Source organism: Pinus tabuliformis, chromosome 5_2 (assembly GCF_031772625.1).
Source record: "Pinus tabuliformis cultivar Carrire ecotype Pingquan chromosome 5_2, CPIR1, whole genome shotgun sequence".
NCBI classification, from domain to species: Eukaryota; Viridiplantae; Streptophyta; class Pinopsida; order Pinales; family Pinaceae; genus Pinus; species Pinus tabuliformis.
The window spans coordinates 320,431,144-320,453,976 of record NC_142306.1 but is presented as its reverse complement, the minus strand read 5'-3'; the positions used below and the strand labels follow the sequence as shown (position 1 = coordinate 320,453,976).

The 22,833-nt window shown below is 38.9% G+C and overlaps 1 protein-coding gene across 1 annotated transcript in view; it reads right to left on the bottom strand.

The window, feature by feature from the left end:
• Positions 1-22,833, bottom strand: part of LOC149158794 (Putative N-acetyl-gamma-glutamyl-phosphate reductase) — a 233,389-nt gene that overhangs the window by 55,954 nt on the left and 154,602 nt on the right. Inside the window, exons 8-9 of the mRNA XM_089436316.1 lie at positions 16,445-16,505; positions 16,177-16,257 (exon numbers count right to left, since the gene is read on the bottom strand). Coding sequence (XP_089292442.1) covers positions 16,177-16,257; positions 16,445-16,505 — 142 coding nt within the window. The remainder of the gene's footprint in view (positions 1-16,176; positions 16,258-16,444; positions 16,506-22,833) is intronic.

Below are 22,833 nucleotides of genomic sequence, written 5' to 3'. Positions count from 1 at the left end.
CATAATGGTTCTATTTTTCCTCTCAACCACACCATTTTGTTGTGGATTATACAACACAGTGGTTTCTTTCTTTATTCCAGTGTCTCTGCAAAGATCATTAAACTCATTAGAGGTAAACACTCCCCCATTATCAGATCAGAAAGCTTTGATCAGCTTTCCCGTTTGATTTTCAATCAAAGCCTTGAAATCTCTGAACATGTCAAATGCTTCCCCTTTCTTTTTCAAAAAGAATATCCATGTCTTGCGAGAAAAATCATCAACAAAAATCATGAAATACAAGTAGCCACCAAGAGAAGTAACGGGGATAGGTCCACATAAATCAGAATGTATGAGCTAAAGTACCTGACTAGTTTTGTTTTGCTTGAATGGAATGGTCCCTTTATATGCAGTCCACTTACACATCCTAGGTAAACTCCTTCATGATCCATTCTGATCTCAAACATTCTAGAAAACATCTTCTTTACATGAGGTAAGGCTTTGTAGTGTAGGTGAGCAGACATTTTGTGCCATAGCTCACACTGAAGATTGATATCATAGACCAATGCATGAATGGGTTTACCATTGACTTTGTAAAGCCCTTCACATCTTGATCCAAGAGTAAAGGCTTCTCTCATACTTGAATTCAAAGGCTAAGTTAGAACTTTTTCATTTATAAAAACAACTTTCGTTCATTTATCTTCTAGAGCAGATATGGATACAAGATTCTTTTTCAAACTAAGTACATACAAAATTTCTTACAGAAAAATAGATTTTCCATCATCTAATTGAAATGAAACCAAACCATAAATTTTAACTTGGTGAGTAGAATTATCTCCAATGAAAACATTTAAATTAGTCTCCCTCTCAACTAGATTAGAGAGTGTCTCTTTATAAGCAGTAAATGGTTGGAAGCACCACTATCAACTAACCAACTATCAAATGAATCTGCAGAAGAAGAACTGGAAAGAGCAAAAACAAGAAAATATTTTGATTGAGTTTCTGCTACATTATTTCTATATCTTGAGTTTCTTGTTTTCTTAGGATGCCCTTTTCTTTGATTTTCAGAAGAGTCTTTTCTATAATTAGGTTTGCTCTTGAATCTAGGAGCTCTTCTTCTTTCTTTACAGTCACGAGCAAAATGACCATGTTTTTGACAGTTAAAAAATCTAACTTTTGACATGTCTAGATTACCTTTACTTGATTTGAAAGCAGATTTCCTTTTATTACCTTTCTTTCTCTTGTCGTAGGCTGAAAATGCAGTAAGTCTTCCTTCTTCATGATGTGAAATTTTCCCTTTGGAGATCATTCTGCCTCCTCTTGGATACACTTTTCTAAGAGCTCATCAAATGTGAGAATAGTGTTGATGTTCCTAATGGTGGTGATAAAAGTCTCCCAAACAGGGGAAAGACCTCGAAGTGCAATCAACACCATTTATTTGTCGGGTACAACTTCACCAACTGTTGACAATTGATTCCTGATTTTAGTCATTCTCAGGACATATGTATGAATCGTCTCTCCTCTATTCATCTTGATGTCCTTCAACTGATTTTTCAAGGCAATAATCTGGTTCAAGTTACTAATTGCAAACATTCAAATTAATTTTTCATACATTTCTTTAGCTTTCTTCAAACTAGAAACATAAGTAATGAGATGATCATTCAAAGAATCAAGGATAATTTTTCTAGTTTTGATTTCACCCTTTTTATATTTGGATTTGACAACAGCACTTGCATTCTCTGGTGGATCAACCATTGTGTCTTCAACATACTCCAGAAGTTCGTGTTTTTCAAGAGTGATATCTACCATTGCTTTCCACGGACCAAAGTTTGAAGCATCATTCAATTTCTCCTCTATCTTGAAGTAGGACGAAGCCATCTCAATTAAAAAACTTTCGCAGCAAGTGGGGTCTCCTCAAGTGATCTCTAATCTCCTTGGATTTGTCTTCACCAAGGCTCTAATACCATGTTAAAATCTGAAAGTTCTATGTAGAAATTTAAAAATTTTTTGCAAAAACATGAAAGTTCTATGTAGAATCCCGAAGAGTAGTAGTACTGACGATGCTAGTAGAGACAGATGCGGATGGAGCAATAGAGGAAGCTACAGTGCAAGATTCCCAGGACAAAGCAAGGCTAGCAAGCTGCAACAGTGCGAGAGGCACGGGAATGTTGCACCAATGTAGGATGGAACAGAGAGGTGTGCAACGGTACGAGATGCATAGAGTTGTTGCATCAATGCAGAGGTCAAAGAGGGAGCACTTGTCAGCGACAAAGGGAGCTTCAACATCAGGAGTGTTTCTAGCCTAACGGAGATGTCAGAGTTGGGAGATCAGTTATTTACTTCTCAGTAACTGAGTTGCAGTGCAGCAGTTAGCAGTGGTAGTGCTATGGGCAGCACGATGCAGCATGATGAGAGAGGTTGCAGTGCAGATGCAGCAATGGCAATGGCATGGCCATGGGCAGCAGCACAGATGCAGAGGGAGTTGCAGTACGGATGCAGCAATGGCAGTGGCAGGGCCATGGATAGCAATACAAGATGCAGCAGTATAAAGGATGTTGGGCAGCAAGCCTAGCATCAGCACAGGGACCGATGTCGGATGATCAGAGTGATGCTCAGTGAGGAGTATTACTAGAGCACAGTCCTCGCTAAGAGGGAGTGTTGATTTGGGGTAGCATCAGATGTGCTCTAGCCACGAAAATTGGTGGAGAGGCTAAGGCACATGAGATCTCCAATACCCAAAAAAGGTTTGGGCAGATTCTAAGCAGTTTGGGAGATATTAGAATAATTAATATTTTTAATGGAGTCCCTAAGTCTAAACTTAGGGAAAATAAAATATTAATGTAAATTAATATAAAATTGTGTTAGAATGGTCCAAAAGGCATGGATCAAGCCAGATCTAATCTTAGCCATTGATTAGGGACTTAATCTCGGCCGTTGATTTGTCAACGAAAAAGTATAAGAGGAGGCTTGAGGGTCACTTGGAGATTACACCAAGAGATCAAGATTTCGACTTTCCGGGGCTGGGTTTGCTAACAAAGTTGAGAGAGTGATCAGAGTTGCAACTGAGGGGCAGTGAATACAAACGCAGAGAGGCAGAGAGGGTACCGAGAGAATCAATGTAGAAGCCAGGAGAGAGGGACGCAGAGCCAGCCAGCGCTCACGTAGAGGCAGCCAGGGGTTACGCAGTGCCTCAGAGAGCCAGCGTGGGTGATGCAGAGGCTCTAAGGGTTGACGCAGTGCCACTAGAGGCTGACGCAGGGCAAGCTAGGGTGACGTTGGGTAGACGTTGGGCCAGAAGGGCTAACGCAGTCCCTAGACGCCGACGTTGGGGTTTTCGTGGGGTAGATTGGAGCTGGGAGCTATCAGAGTGTTTATCCGAGGTTTCAGCCGAAATATCTGCTTCCGAGTAGAGAGGTACTACTGCCGAGATTATTCTCTGTTCGGTGAGCCGATTTTGGCACCCAGATTATATTCAAAAACTGCATAATAATAAAACCCTCAGATAGCTGCATCGGTTTCCCGCATTGGGTTTTCCGGGGACAATAGTCCAAAAACAACAGTGTCACTTGTGTGCTTGTTTCTATTTCCTTCAGTTGATGATCTGTAATGTGTTGAGCATGTACTTGTGTTTATTTCCTGTATTTACATGGTAAATAACTTGTTAAATTAACAGAACAAGTAGGTAGGAATAAATCAGTAAAGTGCATGAAGGGTTTCTAATGTGTCAGACTTAGAAATTCCAACGTGACCCTACTTTGATCTTTGGCTCTCCGGCAATTGCTACTGCTCTCTGGAAATAAATCTGCCACAAAAATCAGACTACAGAAGTGTCTTCTCCAAGTGCCCATCGACTTTCTCTTATAATCCATTGTTGGAGCACCAACGACCAATATTAAATCTTAATCAATGGCTAGGATCATCTTGGAGTCAATCCATGTGAGTTTCTAGATGATTTTCACCTTATCTCAATCAATATTGATTAATTAACCATATTTCATAAGTTTAGACTTAAGAAATATTTAAAAATCGACTAATAATTTAATTGAGACACTTCTATGTGAAATTTCCAAAAACGATTTATGAGTTTTGGAGATCTCTTGTATTCTAGCCTCTCCACCAAATTTCATGGCTAGAACACATCTGATGCTACATAGACTAACATTTAGCAACATCAGTGCCTGAACTAAATCAAGAAATTGCCATACATGATATGAGAAAGTCAAAACAAAAGAACTCCTTATCGACATCCGAATCACAAGACCATACTTTTCAATAAATCTACATACCAGTATCACTCAGAACATAAACAACAAACTTATGTTCCCGAGAACACTGAAGTTTATGCAATCCAATCCTGTGATAACAATTCATCACAAGTTTCCAGTCACCGCAAGATTCCACAGAAGATTAACTTCATATCCCTTCTCAATTCAACAATTTTATTTATCACTCCAAGGATATTATCATCTTGTGTCAACGAACATGACAACTCAAATAATCCCGAAAGATGCAAATAATTTACAAGACAAAGAAACAGATGACACTTCTTGTCAGCAATAAGCTTTGAAGACAAAGCTTATTGAAGAGGAAAGCAATGTTATGAATAAAATATATAAAAAATAATACAAATAATGTAACAATAATAATAGTAAATAATGATTAATTAACTATTAATGAGTTAATGAAGAGGTATGTCCCTAAGGACATGACCGTTGGGGAAGAGGTATCTGCCTAGGTATATAAGCAGGCCCTCACCCTTATTTTTAATCATCTCACTTGTATTCAAATATTCTTATGTATAATTACCTGTCCTACAATGGATGTCCTTGTCTTCGAAATATTCTGAAGATTATTTTGAAGTACGAACTTTGTTCATTACATTGCTATTAGAGCATTCCTTTGAGTATACGAACTTTGTTCATTACAACCATCTAGGAGAAAAAAATTCTCCTATGGGTGTCACCCACAGGTGGTGGGTAACAAATCCTATGTTACTAAATACAACACATAATGTCGTGGGGAAAGATGGATCTCTATGTAGGCAAAAATTTCATAACATAAACTTTGCATATGTATTAAAAAATTAATTAAAAATAAAAATAAAAAAACACAAATGTTTATCAACACAAAACCTGAGAAAGTCCATTTCCATATCTGAAATCACTTTTCATTTCATTCCTCGTTTCTTATTTTTGGTAACAGGGAGATTGTGGAATATTTTTTAGAAGTAAACTGTGTTTAAGTTTTGAACATAAGGAGATAATCTGTGCTATAGTTCTTCTTTGTAAATGTTTTGAGCTTCTGTAACAAGGTGGTTAGAAATATGAAAATATTATTTTCATGTGTGGAATTGTCAGATTAATAACACAAAATAAATAAATGTCAGTGATGAGCAACATGTGACCAATAAGTAATTAACCATTTAGGCCATAGGTTAGGTGATTAAACCACCATAACCATATGTAGATAAATTCTAAAGAGAAATGATGTGAAGGTGATAGCTAAGTCACACACTTCGCCACCTTGAAGTTCAAAAGCCAACAAACCTAAAAAAATTCAAGTTCGTTTAGGTTTAGTGAACCTCAAGACAAAAAGAACAGGCACGCAAATTTTCATTGTTTAATCCGTTTTCTTCAATTTTATAGTTTATAAATAAAAAATGTAGCCATAAGTCCCTCATGCCGTTGACTCTAAAATTCTCTAACCCCGCACATTTGTAATTTTGTCTTCAGGTTTCATCTGCTCAAGTTGCCAACCCACCTCTTGCTGCAACTTGCAAGAAAACTAACCCTCAATTCTCTGCTACAAGTTCAACCTTCCATAGTCTCGACTCTCTACAGCATGTAAGTGAACCCTCGCTTGTAGTCTCAACTCTCTACTGCATTTTCTCACTACTCAGGGACGTCGAACTTGAACTCAAACACCAAACCATGTGGACTTAGATAAAGAGGTGCACATGCATATCTAGGCAGCCTACCTCGAGCTAGCCCTGTTATAAATTTTCTACAACATAATTAGTGGGACATTTATTATCTTCTCCACAAGTATGTGTCTATCAGTTGTGTCTACATTATAAAATTAATAAAGTTTTCAATTTGATTATCTTTTTTTCTTTCTGTATTTAATAATTTCTCTATTTTAAGGTCTTTCATATTCAATTCTTTATGTTTTTAGTGCTTTCTTAATTTGTCATTTCTAGTGCCTCTATAAATTGGCCCTTTCTCCCCCCATACTAGAAACTCATACCCTTCTCCTCCAATTTTCCAATCCACAAACTGTTGATTTATGGTAGCATCGGATGTGCTCGTCTCAAATTTTGCAAGGAGACTTAGACACATGCATTCTCCAATATCCAGAAATCGTTTTGGGAAATTCCACTAGTAAATAGTTTTATTAAAATAATTAATTATTTTTAATGGAACCCTAAGTCTAAACTTAGGAAATTAAAATAATTAATGGGTATTAATCTAAATTGTGAGTGTAACTTCTAGAATAAGGCGGAGATCAAGTCAATATGATCCTAGCCATTGATTAGAATATAATCTGGGTCGTTGATTGATCAGCGAGAGGATTATAAGAGAAGGCTTGATGGGCACTTGGAGAACACACAAAGAAAGTTCAGAAGATCGAATTTCTAAAGCAGAGCAGCTGCCAGTGAGAAATTCGAAGTGAGCTTTTGCAATGAGGGGTAGGGAGAGTATCCAAAGGGAAATCTTTCCCGATCAGAGAATACTCAACAGAGAAGGCAGAGGGAGATCCAGCAGTGGCAGCGTAGAGCCAGAGGTGCTGACGCAGAGCTATGCAGGCCCACGCAGAGGCAACGTAGGCTGACGCACAGGCAGCGCAAAAGCCGAAAGGAAGTCCGGAAAATTGTTTAAGGAATCGATTTCAGAGTTGGGAGCCAAGGTATGAGACCGAGAGGCAGAAGTCGAAGTTCTTGGGCAACAAATCGATCAGTTGGAGGAGAGACGTTGTCCCCAGAGGGTTTGACGTTGGGTTGACGCAAACACTGCACAAAGGCAGTGCATAGGCAGCCAGGGGCAATCATTCAGGGGCTGGATCAGCCAGGATTTCCAGTGATAGTGTGAGGTAATCTCACAGATCTCTCTGTCAGTGATATTCTCTGTAACTGGATTGTCGGGAAGGCATCCAGAAGTTGTATTCAGAAATTACTACTGCATAATAATAAAACCCTCAGAGTTATTGCACTGGTTTTCCCACATTGCTTTTTTCCAGGGACATTTGTCCAAAAACAATTGTGTCACATGTGTTGTAAATCTTTCTTGTTCAATTCCTTGTTTCGGCATATTATTTTAAATAGTGAAGGTTTTAGTTGTATTTACTTCGATATTTACCATAGAATACAGTAAATAACTTGTATAGATTAACAAGTACGAGAAGTAACATCAGTTTGCTGCAGTAGGAATTTCAGGTTTAGGAATTTTCACATGGTATTAGAGTTGCAGGTGAAGCAAGAAGAACAGAGTCAGAAGACCTAACGCTGAAGGAAGAAGGGAATTCGAAATTCTTGCAGAGGCAGCAATTCGAATCCCCAAAGGATTTGCGCAGTTCAAGCCAGACGGGCTAGATTTTCGAGGAAGGTCTCTCTCTGAGTGAGTCGACAGAGAGCTAAGACTTCCAGATCGAAATTTGTCAGCAACAGAGGGAGCAGTGCAACAGAAAGTTCAGCGAAGAGAGGATTTTCTGGTGGGACACAATTTTCTGCAGGCAGTTGCTCGGCAGAAAGAACGTCAGAGAGAAGAGAGAGACATTGTTGAGGGAATTCTTCCTTAGAGAACTTCCAGCCAAGGACTCTAAATTCTCACTAGTTGAGCAGCAGCGAAGAGGGGCAGATCTACAAGCTCCAGAAGGGAGTGCGTAAGCAAGTCTAGTGTTGCGCAGAGGAGAGAGGGAGCAATTCGACATTTTAGCAAAGATAGCCACAGATGGGCAGGATCCATGGAAGAGCAACAAATTAGATCCAGTTGCTACAGATTTCTCACATGGATCAGTGTCCTTGCTACAGGAGCCCAACAGAATCAGTAGCAAGAGGATCACAGTGTCAGCAGACGTAGCTAGTCATTCAAATGACAGTTGCATAGCTAGTTGTAGTCAGTTTTTGGAAGACAATTGCAGATCTAGTTGCAATGATACAGGCAGTGTGAATTGCCCAGTGGTCATATGCAGGAGCAATTCCAGTGAGGAGATTCCCAACGCAGAGCTTCGCAGTCCAATTTCCAGAGCAAGAGGACTGTGTGAGTTGCAACGAGGGAGCAGAGATATTTCCCATAGGGAGATCGAAAATCAGAGGAAGTCTAATTTCAAAGGGAGCAACCCTATGGAAGCTAGTACTTATGGAACTGAGGGGATTGGACTCATTATTGCAGTAGTTGCAGTAGCAGTGCAGAAGCATCAGTAGAGCAATAGCAGCCACAGTATGAGTATATCATATTTCGCCATGTTGACAGCCATACCTCCAGGAGTGAGGTGGGGTGATTTGGAGTTGTAGCCCCAGAGAGCTACAAGTTAGGCAGGATCCTTGAGGAACCCACCTCTCCGATCAATTCCTGGCTACGGGAGCCCAGATCAGTGGTAGAAGATGGACCAGTGTCAGTTGGTGCATATGAGTGCAGGAGTGATAGTTGCAGTGGCTAGGAGCGCCAGAGACTGAGCAACGCAGAGCAAAGTTGGCAGCAGTGCGGATGGCACAGAGCAGAGGTCAGCAGCAGCGCAGAGGTTTCAGAGGGTCAGCGCAGAGACTAGCAGCAGTGAGACTCCAGCAACGAGATGCATCATATTGAACACCAGTTCAGTAATTTGGGATGCTTTTTAGTTGTCGATGGCATAGCAGCAGTAGTGGGAGAAGGTTGCAGTGTAGATGCAGTTGGCAATGGCAGTGCCAGCAGCAGCACGGATGCAAAATTAAGAGGGGGTTGCAGTATGGTTGCAGTGTTGACAATGGCAGTACAGTTGCAGCAGCAGTGCAATAGTTGGTGGACAGGATGTCAGGCATCAGCAACGCAAAAGGAAATGTTATAGAACAGAGTGATGCTTCAACAGGTTGCATTGCTAGAGCACACTCCTTGCTAAGGAGTGTTGATTTCTAGTAGCATTGGATGTGCTCTAAGTCTCAAATTTTGCAGGGAGGCTTAGACACATGCATTCTTCAATACCCAAAAATCGTTTTGGAAAATTCCACCTGGAGACAATTTTATTAAAATAATTAATTATTTTTAATGGGACCCTAAGTCTAAACTTACGAAATTAAAATAATCAATGGGTATTAATCTATACTGTGTTGATTTGGGGTAGCGTCGGATGTGCTCTAGCCACGAAATTTGGTGGAAAGGTTGAGGCACATGAGATCTCCAATACCCAGAAAGGGTTTGGGCAGATTCTAAACAAATCAGGAGAGATTAAAATAATTAATATTTTTAAAGGAATCCCTAAGTCTAAACTTAGGGAAAATAAAATATTAATGTGTATTAATATGACTGTGTTAGAGCAGTCCAAAAGACATGGATCAAGCCAAATCTAATCTTAGTCGCTAATTAAGGACTTAATCTCGGCCGTTGCGAGGTCAACAGGAAAAGTATAAGAGGAGGCTTGAGGGTCACTTGGAGAACACACCAGATGATCAGTCATTCTATTCTCTAGAGCAGGGTTTGCTAAGAGAGATAGAATCAGTGATCGGGAAAGCAACTAAGGGACATTGAGTACAAAGAAACAGAGAAGGCAAAGATTGTGCCGGGAGAGCAGCACAGTAGCCATGAGGGTGATGCAAAGCTAGCAAGGGCTCACGCATGGCCATGCAAAGGCAACCAAGTGCTAGCAGAGCACCAGAGGGACCAGCGCAGCTGACGCAGAGGCTCCCAGAGCTGACGCAGGGCTTCCTGGGCTGACGCAAGCCTAGAAAGGCTGACGGAGGGCCAGCGTGAGACAGAGAGGGGCTGACACAGTCTAGTCTGTGTAGACGCTGGGGTTGCAGAGCAGTTTTGTGCTGAGGCGCTGTCGGAAGGGTTTTTCCGAGGTTTCAACCAGGAGATTTCTCTCAAACTGTGAGGTATAGCTGCTTAGGAAATTCTCTATTGGGTAGGTCAGTTTCGGAACCCAAATTGTACTCTGATATTGCTTAATAAGAAAACCCTCAAATAGCTACACCTGTTTTCTCATATTGGGTTTTTCCGAGGACATTGGTCCAAAAATAATGGTGTCATGTGGTGTGTTTGTGCTTGTTTCTTTTAGTTGTTGATCTGTAATATGTTGAGCATGCACTGGTGTTTATTTTCAATGTTTATTTTGTAAATAAATTGTTAAAGAAAAATAACAAGTAGGTAGGAATAAATCAAAAAAAGTGCATGAAGGGTTTCTAAACTAAGTAAACTTAGAAACTTCAACATGGTATCAAAGTGTGATTGCAGATCACAGGAGGACTAAAAGACATCAACGGAGTGGAGCAATAGCAACAAAAGACAATTGTCCTGAGGTAACAGAAGTTGTTTCTAGCAGTGCAGAAGCCAAGAAGTGTGACGCAGAGCCAACATGAAGCAGAGAGGGGCTGACGCAATTCACAGAGAGGCAGTTGCTAGAGTCTAGAAGGCTGCAGAAATATTGCAGAGTGGAGCTGGTGAGGTATGGTAGTCTGAACAGTACCTGACAGAGCAGGGCCAGAGGAGTTGTTACCAAGGGTTTCTAGCCGAGGAACCTGGATCAGTGGTGCAGTTGCACAAGACGATCAGAGTAGGGATCATCTCGACAAGTGGCAGAAGGATTTCTAGGAGGGAAATCAGAACTCATAAGGAGTCCAGAAGAGAACTTCCAGACGGGAAGTAGAGACCCATAAGAGTCGAACAGAGAACTTCCAGGAGGGAAGTAGAGGAGCATCATGGCACTACACGGGGTAAGGGACTAGGATAGACTGGACGAAGCCTCGAACTTCGCAATCTGGAAGGCCAGAATCTTATCAGTGCTTGATAGGAATCGTGTCAAGAACTTTGCCTTGAAGACGATAGCTATCCCAGTTGACCCAAATGATAATGACAAGTACGAAGAGGCGATGGCGAGGGCCAAGTGCATTATCCTTGATGGGGTCAAGGATCATGTGGTACCACATATAGCTGAGAAGGAAACGACAGTTGATATGTGGGAGGCTCTCAAGAACCTGTACCAGCATACTTTTGTGCAGAGAAGAATGTTGCTCGAGAACCAGATGAGGTCGTATCAAATGAAGAAGGGTCAATCAATTGACACCTTCCTCGGAGGACTGAATGAGATCCGAGACCAGTTGACTGTTATAGGAGCGACACCGAATCAGGAGCTTATGGCGAAGACAGCCCTAAATGTTGTCTCAGAAGATTGGGAAGTATTTGTCCAGAATATCCTGGGCAGAGGGTCTCTCCTACCTTGGGACGAGATGTGGGCAGCTCTTCGCCAGGAAGAGATCAGACGGCAGTCGAAGACAAATGGTAGCAGAAAAGGAATCAAAGTTCAATAGGAGGAGGAGGATGTGGCCCTAGCATCTGACGGAAAGCAAGAGAAGCGGAAGAGGAATGATCTCTCCAAGATCAAGTGCTTCCACTGTGGGGAGATGGGTCATTATGCGACCCAGTGCCCAAGGAAGAAGAGTAAGGGAGAGTCTTCCGAGACTAAGGCAGCGCCATCATGGGAAGAGAAGGAAGTTTTGACAGACGATGACTGTGCCATGAGTGCACATATGCCACTTGAGCAGAAGTGGGGAGACATCGAGCTGTGATCAGGAGGACTATAGGCGATGAGGGGCGAGATCCTTGAGGTACCCAACCTCTTGGATTAGACCTTGCTACAGGAGCCCCGAAGAGGAGTAGCAAGACTGGCTGAGTTGGGTAGAGACGGATGCAGATGGGGCGGCAGAGAGAGCTACAGTGTAGGAGTCCCGAGACAGCGCGAGGCTAGCAAGCTACAGCAGTGCGAGAGGCACAGGAGTGTTGCACTAGTGCAAGACGACACGGTGAGGTGTGCAACGGTGCGAGATGCAGGAGAGTTGTTGCAGCAGCGCAGAGGTCAGAGAGGGAGCACTTGCCAGTGACAAAGGGAGCTTCAGCATTAGTGGGTGTCTCTAGCCCAACAGGGAGGTCAGTTGGGAGATCAATTACTTACTTCTCAGTAACTAAGTTGCAGTGTAGCAGTGGGCGACATGATGCAACATTATGAGAGGAGGTGCAGTGCGGATGCAGTGTTGGGAGAAAGGACCAACAGCAACACGAATGCAGAGGGAGCTGTCATACAGATGCAGCAGTGGCAGTGGCAGAACCATGGGCAACAGTACAGGAGGCAGCAGTGCAGACGATGTTGGGCAGGAAGGCCTAGCATCATCACAGGTACCGATGTCAGATGATCAGAGTAGTACTCAGTGAGGAGTATTGCTAGAACACAGTCCTCACTAAGAGAGAGTGTTGATTTGGGGTAGCATCGGATGTCCTCTAGCCACGAAATTTGGTGGAGAGGTTGGGGCACATGTAATCTCCAATACCTAGAAAGGGTTTGGGCAGATTCTAAACAGATTAAGAGGTATTAAAATAATTAATATTTTTAATGGAGTCCCTAAATCTAAACTTAGGGAAAATAAAATATTAACGTGTATTAATATGAATATGTGTTAGAGTGGTCCAAAAGACATGGATTAAGCTAGATCTAATCTTAGCCGTTGATTAGGGACTTAATCTCGGCCGTTGAGATGTCAACAGGAAAAGTATAAGAGAAGGCTTGAGGGTCACTTGGAGAACGCACCAAATGATCAGTCATTCTATTCTCTAGAGTGGGGTTTGCTAAGGGAGATGGAATCAGTGATCGGGAGAGCAGCTGAGGGGCATTGAGTACAAAGAAACAGAGAAGGCAGAGATTGTGTCCAGAAAGCAGCGCAGCAGCCAAGGAGGGTAACGCAGATCCAGCAAGGGCTCACGCAGGGCCACGCAGAGGCAACCAAGTGCTGCGCAGAGCACCAGAGGGGCTAGCGCGGTTGACGCATAGGGCCCTAGAGCTGACGCAGGGCTTCCAAGGGCTGACGAAGGCCTAGAAAGGCTGAAGCAGGGCCAACGTGAGACAGAAAGGGGCTGACCTAATCCAGTTTGGGCAAACACTGGGGTTGTAGAGCAATTTTGTGCTATGAGCTGCCAAAAGGGTTTTCCGGGGTTTCAGCCAGGAGATTTCTCTCAAACTATGAAGAATAGCTACTAAGGAAATTCTCTGTTGGGTAGACCAGTTTCGGCACCCAGATTGTACTCTGATATTGCTTAATAAGAAAACACTCAGAGCGCTGCACCGGTTTTCCCACATTGGGTTTTTCTGGGGACATTGGTCCAAAAATAATGGTGTCATGTGGTGTGTTTGTTCTTGTTTCTTTTAGTTGCTAATCTGTAATATGTTGAGCATGCACTGGTGTTTATTTTCAGTATTTACTTTGTAAATAACTTGTTAAAGAAAAATAACAAGTAGGTAGGAATAAATCAGAAAAAGTGCATAAAGGGTTTCTAAACTAAGTAAACTTAGAAATTTCAACAAACTGTGGGTGTAACTTCTAAAAGAAGGCAAAGATCAAGTCAATACGATCCTAGCCATTGATTAGAATCTAATATGGGTCGTTGATTGATCAGTGAGAGGATTATAAGAGAAGGCTTGATGGGCACTTGGAGAATACACACACACAGTTCAGAAGATTGAATTTTTGAAGCAGAGCAGCGGTCGGTGAGAAATTCGAAGTGAGCTTTTGCAATGAGGGGCAGGGATACTATCCGAAGGGAAATCTTTCATGGTCAGATAATACTCAGCAGAGAAGGCAGAGGGAGATCCAGCAGTGGCAGCACAAATCCAAAGGAGCTGACGCAGAGCTACGCAAGCCCGCGTAGAAGTCAAAAGGAAGTCCGGAAATTTGTTGAAGGAATCGATTTCAAAAGCTGGGAGCTGGGCTGTGAGATCGGAAAGCAAAAGTCGAAGTTCTTGGGCAGAAAATCAATCAACGGGAGGAGTGACATTGTCCCCAGAGGGTTTGATGTTGGGCTAACGCAAACACTACGCAGAGGCAGCTAGGGGCAATCATTCAAGGGCTGGATCAGCCAGGATTTCCAATGATAGTGTGAGGTAATCTCATAGATATCTCTGTCAGTGATATTCTCTGTAACTGGATTGTTGGGAAGGCATCCAGAAGTTGTATTCAGAAATTACTACTGCATAATAATAAAACCCTCAGAGTTGTTGCACCGGTTTTCCCACATTGGGTTTTTCTGGGGACATTTGTCCAAAAACAACTGTCACTTGTGTTGTATCTCTTTCTTGTTTCGACATATTATTTTAAATAGTGAATGATGTAGTTGTATTTACTTCAATATTTACCATAGAACACAATAAATAACTTGTATGGATTAATAAGTAGGAGAAGTAACATCAGTTTGCTGCAGTAGGGATTCTGGATTTAGGAATTTTCACACAAACAAACTCTAGTGTAACATTTAACGTAATGCCTTCCTCATAGATATTGACAAATGGAATACTACCTCAATTACCAATTGCACGTTCTTAGTGTTGAGCTCATCTTTCATTTCCACAATCCAGAAAGCAAGCTGTTTATAGAGAGCTCCACCACATAGACCTAAATTTTGCATTCTGACTGTTATGGAATAACAGCCAAGTACTTTTTCAATCCTGAAAATCAGGCTAGAAAGGTGGCGATGGAGCTGGGGTATCTCAGATCCCTCAAATCACTAAAGGAATGCAACATACACTAGTAGCAGAGTTTCCACCTCGGAACTCGGATCCCTCATAAGTCATTGAGGAAGTGCACTTCACACAGCAGCAGAGAACCTGCATGGGGGAAACCCATGAAATGCACTAGAGATCTGAAACAAGGTCTAAGATCAAGGTCCATGCCTGATGAAGGTGGCAACGTAGGTAGTTTCATTCCCAACACCCTGATGTAGGGGTTCTGAGTCAGAAGTCAGTGATAGCCAGGAATACAATCTGCTTCTGGATTCTGATTATGCATATTGGGTAGGGCAAGAATGACGAGGCCCTCCTTCCATATATTGCAACTTCTTGCAACATTGGTACTTTGTCAATGGTGTGCTTTTTCCCGAGGACCAAAGGCTTTGTATTAAGAAATTAAAGACGCAATTTGTATTATCTTTGGACATCACTTTATTTCTGTAGATATGAGTTGATCCCCTACTAGGTTTTGTTTTAGCTTTAATTCTTGATAAATAGAAATACCCTCCCTACCACTCCCCCCTCGCCTCCCCCTCAAAGCATTTAGTGTACCACTATGTCATTTTTCCCATCTAATAAAGAAATTTCACAATCAGAGAGAGAGAGAGAGAGAGAGAGAGAGAAGAAAAGTACTTCTACTCGCCTAAAATTGGATTTAAAACAAAACCTACAATGCTGAAGAGTTCGAAGTAGTCATTTTCTGGACAGCAACGAAATGCCATAAATTAGAATCGTCCAATCAATTTGTGCTCTATCTTCTGTCAGCATTGTCCCCATTCATAGTTCTATGGGCAACATTCCTCAGAATTTGTAGCAAATGGACCAATCAGAGTGTATTTTTTCATATAGTTATATAGTATATCACATTTTTAAACCTTTTTTCTTGATTACTGTGAACCCTATTTTATTATTTTAGTGTTTACATATCGCTTCATTATTTCCTGTATTTTCCTGAACACAGTTATATCATAAAGTGGAGAAGACATAACAGGAGAGCTCCAGTAAAGAGCACACCTTTAGTAGGCAAGCAAAAGCTAGATTATTAGAATGTTAAATCAAGATGGCATCTAGTAAGTCAATAAAAACGACTTGTACAGATTTTAGAAGAAACTTCCACAAAAAGTAACCTTAACTGTTAATCTTGGTGATTAACTGCCAATGACTAAACAAAAAACTAAGTGATTGAGTAAATCTCTAATGAAGACAATTGTTTACTGACAAACATAGAAAACCACACTATCAATCTCACAACTTGTTAATCCAGACTCATGGTAAAATAGGAAAACTCATCCAGTCCTCGAGATTTTATCGAATAGGTCCATGACCTGAGCTAAATACTGAAATGGAAATCCCCTAGTGCTTTCTACAAAAGAAAAGCGACCTGATAAAGCTAGCTCTCAAGCATGTTCTGCACAGTAGAAATCCAGATAATGACATCAAATAACCAGCATGAATGAAAGCTCTCACCGTGACGATGCCTGGTAACACCATAGGAATTGATGCCTTCGGCAATTTCAGTGTACAAGTTTGCCTCCTTTGCTCCACGACCTATAGCAACATATCCAAAAGAGTGTAAAATTACTACTCTTCTTCATCTATTTCAAAGTTGAAGTACAATGTGGTAAATACATGGTAGCACATCTCAAAGACCACACAAAATCTTGATGTGGCAATTGTGATGAGATTCAAGATTGAACTCACATGACGGGACAATACTTTTTAGGATAAAACTGACCTGCACCACTCACACCAGATTTAGCATCTATAATAATGTTCCTGGTTTGTATGAGTCCAGCCTGCACATTTGAGAGAACAGAAACTATAATGAATAAGAAACATATATTAAAAGGAAAACATATAATATTAATATCTACTTAAAGTAAGTTGGCTTCTCAGATATGTGTTTGAACTTTGGACCCTTTGATGATGGAGGCAAACAAACTCCAGGAGGTCACCTTCTCTCACACACAGACAAGGGACTCTAGTCCCACTAGGGTTTGAACCTTGGCTGTTTGCAGGGCAGTGCCCCATCCCAACCACTAAGCCACACCCTGATGGATATATCGCTTAACGCTTGACTTATTTCAATAGCAATGAGAGAAGTTAAGCGAAGCGAACAAAGTTCCTTCTGAAGATTAATTACTCCAAAAGATTTGGAATATGAAATTATCCATTGAGGATATAAATATTATATTAAAATGTGTGAATAAGAATGATAATGAATTTACAAATGAGAACGAGAGGCTTGCTTATATATCATGCAAGTGTCTCTTCATGAAGAGTCATGTCCCATTTAGACATGCCTCTTCAGCGTAATTACTAGCTAACTAATAATTATTTATGATTATTATCATTTACATTATTTTACATTATTCATATATATTTTATTCGTTACATTGCCTCCTTCCTCAAAAAGCTTTGTCCTCAAAGCTTGTCGATGAAAAAGGTTTGACCTCTTTTTTGGCTTCGAAATTCTGTCTCGGAACAATGATCTTCGTCAATACAAGCTAATATGATCTTCTAAGTGACAAACAAAATTGTCACACTAAGAAGGGATCAGACCATCCTAGATTAATCTTCTGTGTAATATTCTAATCACTGGAATTTTGTAACGACTTGTTAGCATAAGATGGGATTGAGGTTACATCACTATTATCTGGAACATCAATCTGTTGTTTCTGGTTTGAATGGTACTGATACGTAGCATGGTTGATTGGTCTACTCTCGTGATTGGGATGTCGATATGGAGTTTTTAGATTTTTTTCTGGCGAAGATGTTGTTGAGTTGGTTATGGAACATTCACTTGGGATGTCCATTGTCTGAACTGCAACATCTAAGTGTGTCGTTTCTTCAACTGACTTGTCTTCTTGAGTTGTCATATTCACTAGATCGGTATTTGTTCCCTTATTTTCAACTTGGACCGCTACGACTGGAGATTTGGATGCTTCTTCTTGAGTGAATTGTTCCAACTTATCTTTTAATGCTTTCTTATCATCCTTAAGCTTCTTAATTTGAGTGAGTAGACTTTGATTATGGTTTTTCAGTCGTAAAAGTTCTTTGATTTCTGATTTATCAACCTTATTTTCAGTGTTTTGAATTTTAAGATTTTCATCTTTTAAATCTTTGATTTGTTCTAATAAATTCTTATTAAGGTTCTTTAAATGCAAAGTTTCCACTTCTTGTTCTGATAAGTGCTTTTTGAATTCTTTCTTTGTGACCTTAGTCTTCTTTACTTGCGCAAGTAATTTTTCGACATGGTCCTTGAAACGAAAAATTTCTTCGTCTTTTTCCATTATTTATTTGTAATGCATATCCACAAGATTTTTATGTTCGTGTTCTAACACTTTCTTGTTTTGTTGAAGTTTAGCTATTTTCCCATTCTCTTGATTTTTTTGTTGCAGTTTCTTGGTACATTGGATTATATCGTTTGGTAGAAGCGATGATGGGCTTTCAACTTGCAATGTGGATTATGTTTTCTTCATTTCCTTGTATCTTGCCATTAATTCTCTCATTTTTCTTGCAATTAATTGTTTATCTGCATCACTTAGAAGTTCGACTAAGGTAAAAGTTTTGTAACATTTTGTGCAAACAACATTTTGATTTCTGAATGATTCTTGACAATGAGGGTATCCTTTTGAACAAAAAGAACATAGTGCAAAGAAACTGTTGTTCTTTGTGGACAACATCTCTTTTTTTTTTAATAATTTTTTTTTATATATAATTTTTTTAACTCTCTTTTTTTTTTCTCTTTTTTTCTTTTTTTTTTTCTTTTCTTCATTTTTTTTAATCTATAAAATATATTTCCACTTCTCTCTTATAAAAATCTATATATATATATATATATATATATATATTTCAAATATTCTCTTCTTCTTCTTCTTCTTTTTTGTTCACTCTTTTAATAAAAATTTTATATAATAATAATTTTTTTTAATATATATAATTATAAATTATATATATTATATAATTTTAATTTATATATATTATAAAACTATAATTATATAAAATTTATATATACTTTTTTGAGACCCACTTTTCCTTTTATACGTAACTATATAAGGCTTATATAGTATCCTTTTTTATAATTATAATAATATTTTTTTTCTCAGAAAATTTGGATGAGACGTGACTCTTAGTATGGTCACAATCTTTAGATTTGAACGATTAAAATTATTTAGATCACACCTTTTTCTCCAATGTTATCAAAATATCTTTTATTTTTTAAATACCATGGGCAATTACCATGGGTTGTTTCTAAAACATCGGTTAATGTTCTCCACGTAAAATGTAAAACTTACCATTGGTTTCTAAAACCACGGGCAATTACCATTGGTTTCGAAAACCATGGGCTTCTCCATGTAAAAAGTTTTAAATATACTTGAAAAGATTCTCGCTTATCTTTATTATGCACTTTTTATCAATAATGTAAACCTTTATATATATATATATATATATATTTCACTTTTTTTTTTTCAGAATATATTATTCATTTCCTCTTTTTTTTTATATACCCTTCTTCTTTATTCCTTATTTTTTTTTTAAGCAAATGGCCAAAGACCTAAAAAATGGAGAATCTCCCAATATGTGGCGAAACACTTCTATTATGACAGCAACAAGGTTGATGATAGGTTGATAGCAAAAGGCCTGGTGATCAACCAAACGTGGCTCTAATACCAAAATGAAGCGAACAAAGTTCCTTTTGAAGATTAATTACTCCAAAAGATTTGGAATATGAAATTATCTATTGAGGATATAAATATTATATTAAAGTGTGTGAATAAGAATGAATAATGCATTTACAAATGAGACTTATATATCACGCAAGTGTCTCTTCATGAAGAGTCATGTCTCATTTAGACATGCCTCTTTAGCCTAATTACTAGTTAACTAATAATTATTTATGCTTATTATCATTTACATTATTTTACATTAATTATATATATTTTATTCGTTACATTAAGATATCAGTGCATGCAGATGTGTGATTTCATTCTTTATAGTACTTTTAAGAAGGCATGCAGTAGTGCAATTTCATGCTTAAGGTATTTTTAAGAAGGCATGCAATTGTATGATTTTATGAAGTCTTGACATCCATCAAAAAATTGTAAAAACCATTAAACAGATGTACAGAAAACAGTAAGGAGTTTAAAGCAGGTACCTACCTGAACTGCTACAGCTGAAGATGCCTGCGGCTACGCTGCTCCAATTACCGAGAGACCGATTCCACCCAGCCAGACTAAGCAGAGCCTGGCTGCTCAATCCAGTAAGCTTCTCAACAGAAGCTCACTGTCCCCCGTGCCTAGAACCTTAGAATGCTCAAGCTGTTGCAATGGCCGATTTCCTTTCCTTCTGAATTCCTCCTCCTAGTTTTCCTTCATTGTTCAACCCCCTTCTAAAACTTCGTCTACCTCTATATGTAGCTCTCCTTGGCGGTGACCGCGCTCTTCACCAGTGATCCCACCGCTTTCCCTCGTAGTGACAGCTTTCCTTTATGAACGTGAGTCACAATCCTTTACAGGTGTATTTACCTTATATTTAGGGTTCAGTTTAATTTAAATGTGATGGTGTTTACATGTAGCATTAAGGTATTATAACGTTTAAACATTATACATGTGTCATTGTCATTATAACATTATCACGTCTCATTATAACCATATAATGTATCATTTATAACTTTATAACATTTAAAACATATCACATTTTTATTTATATTTGTTTTTTTAATATAAAGTTCTATTTATATTTATTTTAATATAAAGTTCTATTTATATTTATTTTAATATAAAGTTTTATAAACTTATACTTGGACCTTTTTTTTTTAATTAATTATTTATATTAATAACTAACCTTTATTATATTAATTTGTTAATATAATTTCATCAATAATCTGGAACATATAATATGTATATAGTCCTCTTTGATCTAACCATACATTAGGCAATATTGATGAATGAGTAGAACTTCTTTTCCCAGAAGGGTCATGGTATTTAGCACTTATAATCAATTTAGTATAAAATACTAGTGCAGTGTATGCGACACATGCATATGTAGCTATCACATGCATGCACCGTATACCTGCTATTATGCTTGCGTTCTTTGTATTTATAGATGGGTTGTTACAAAAATAACTTGTGCCATAAGCCATACGACAAGAAATAATACCAAAAGACATTAAAAGACTTGTTGTCGCTCAGATTGTACAAGCACTGCAACAATGGCTCAAAGCGGGGGTTGTCACCTAATCCCCGCCTACTCCATTCTAGTTGTCCCCCAACAGCAGGCTATGGGGGGTAGTCCCTATGGAAATGAGATGATGAAAGACAAGTTGGGAACCAACTTATCTGGGAGACACAATTGAGTGGCCTAGCTACTTGATTAAATTTAGCAAGACTCAAAGATAAGATTCGATTCAAATATGAGACCGGTGCCTTACGGAGTCAAAATTCTTGTTTATTATTAAATTTGGACCAAATAACCAGATGGACAACTGCTGCTTAGATGCTTCACTAACTTATATGAGATGCAAATCCTAAGATCTACGTGAAATGCAAGGATCTTGGTTACTTTTAAGTTATATGCCTAGTCTAAATGGAAACTCCCTCTTAATTGTTTTGAGACTAGTCTTTACAGTAGGTTGTGGAATGGAAGCCAACGGGAAGCAAGCAGAGGCTTGATTAATGATAACTTTCCCTGTGTTCCAACCACCTAGTGCCTCCAGCACTGTAGAGACTGTGGCTCTAACGACTACAAGGTCACCGTGTTAACCACTAAAAAGGTGTTGAATCCCTCAAGCTAGATGAGAGAGGGTGGCCCTATGAGTCTATCAACCAAGCTTATGCTTGGAGGTAAATTATTAGTGCAAGTTAATCCTAGAATGCTTATGCAATGATTATGAGTGAGATTCTTAGTTTAAGATTGGCTTAATGTTTAAGTACTTTAAGTTATGATGAATCGTTAGTGACAAGAGTACTTATCAATAAATTATATGCAATCTTACAACCAAGAAAGTGTCAATTAACTTAGTGTCAATGTTAACCAATCCACAGAATGCTCGACTAAAGATGATAATCAAACTCAACAATCAGCCAAAGAGCATCGACAAAGACACAAGATATTCCAATGATGACTATGCCAAGATTATATTCTTTAGATAATGCCACTTATTGAGAGATGCTTGATAAAACCTTAAATGCCAAGACAATCAAATAGATCCCTTAATGCCTTAGATCACAATTATATCAAGATATTCAGATGCCACTTGTTAACACAATTAGATAAAATGACTTAGAACACAAGATATCAAGATGCCCAAAGATTTAAGATTAGAGTGCTTTTAGAGAGTGCTTATTAGATGTGAATTTTATAGATCAACTCAACAACAAATGTGTTAGTCAAATTGCTACAAAACATGAGACACGAGCAACTATGATCTACAGAGCATAAAAAAAGATAGATCTTATGTTACTTGTGTTCCAATGAACATTTTTTAACTTTTAGGATAGCAGCAAGAAAATTAATTTAGATTAAGAAATTATTAAGCATGTGAAGCCAATTATGATCAATGAAATGCCAAGAAACTTGTCAATTGAAAACACAAGCTAACTAACCCACTTATGATGAATTATTCAGCGTATATCAGATATGGAAACTCTTATTACAGCAATAAGAAAAGTACGCAATCAGTGCAATAACTTGTGCCAAAATATGCCCGAAGTAAATTTACCAATGTGAAACTATGAGTTTTTAGGCCATTTTAAGATGCCATATTCAGAAAATATCAGATCTGATCACACTTTAATGCAGAGATATCAATCACCATAAATAAGGATTTAAGCCCAAAAGATCAATGCCCAAGATGTCTAGAAGCTATGATAACATGCTAGATGCCACACCAATCAATATAATGTCTTTTAGAGTGTTCCTTCAGATTTATATCAGATCTGGTCTAGTGATTATGCAGAGATATTCCAACAAACAAGTGACTAGACCTAAGCTGAAGATTCAATGCCCTAGTAGCCAAAACACTAGCAAAATTTTACTGTGAAATTATTAGGGTGCTTAAACTTTAGACCATTTGATATGATTTTAGGGCATTTAACTCACTGTTAGAAAATGAATATGGCA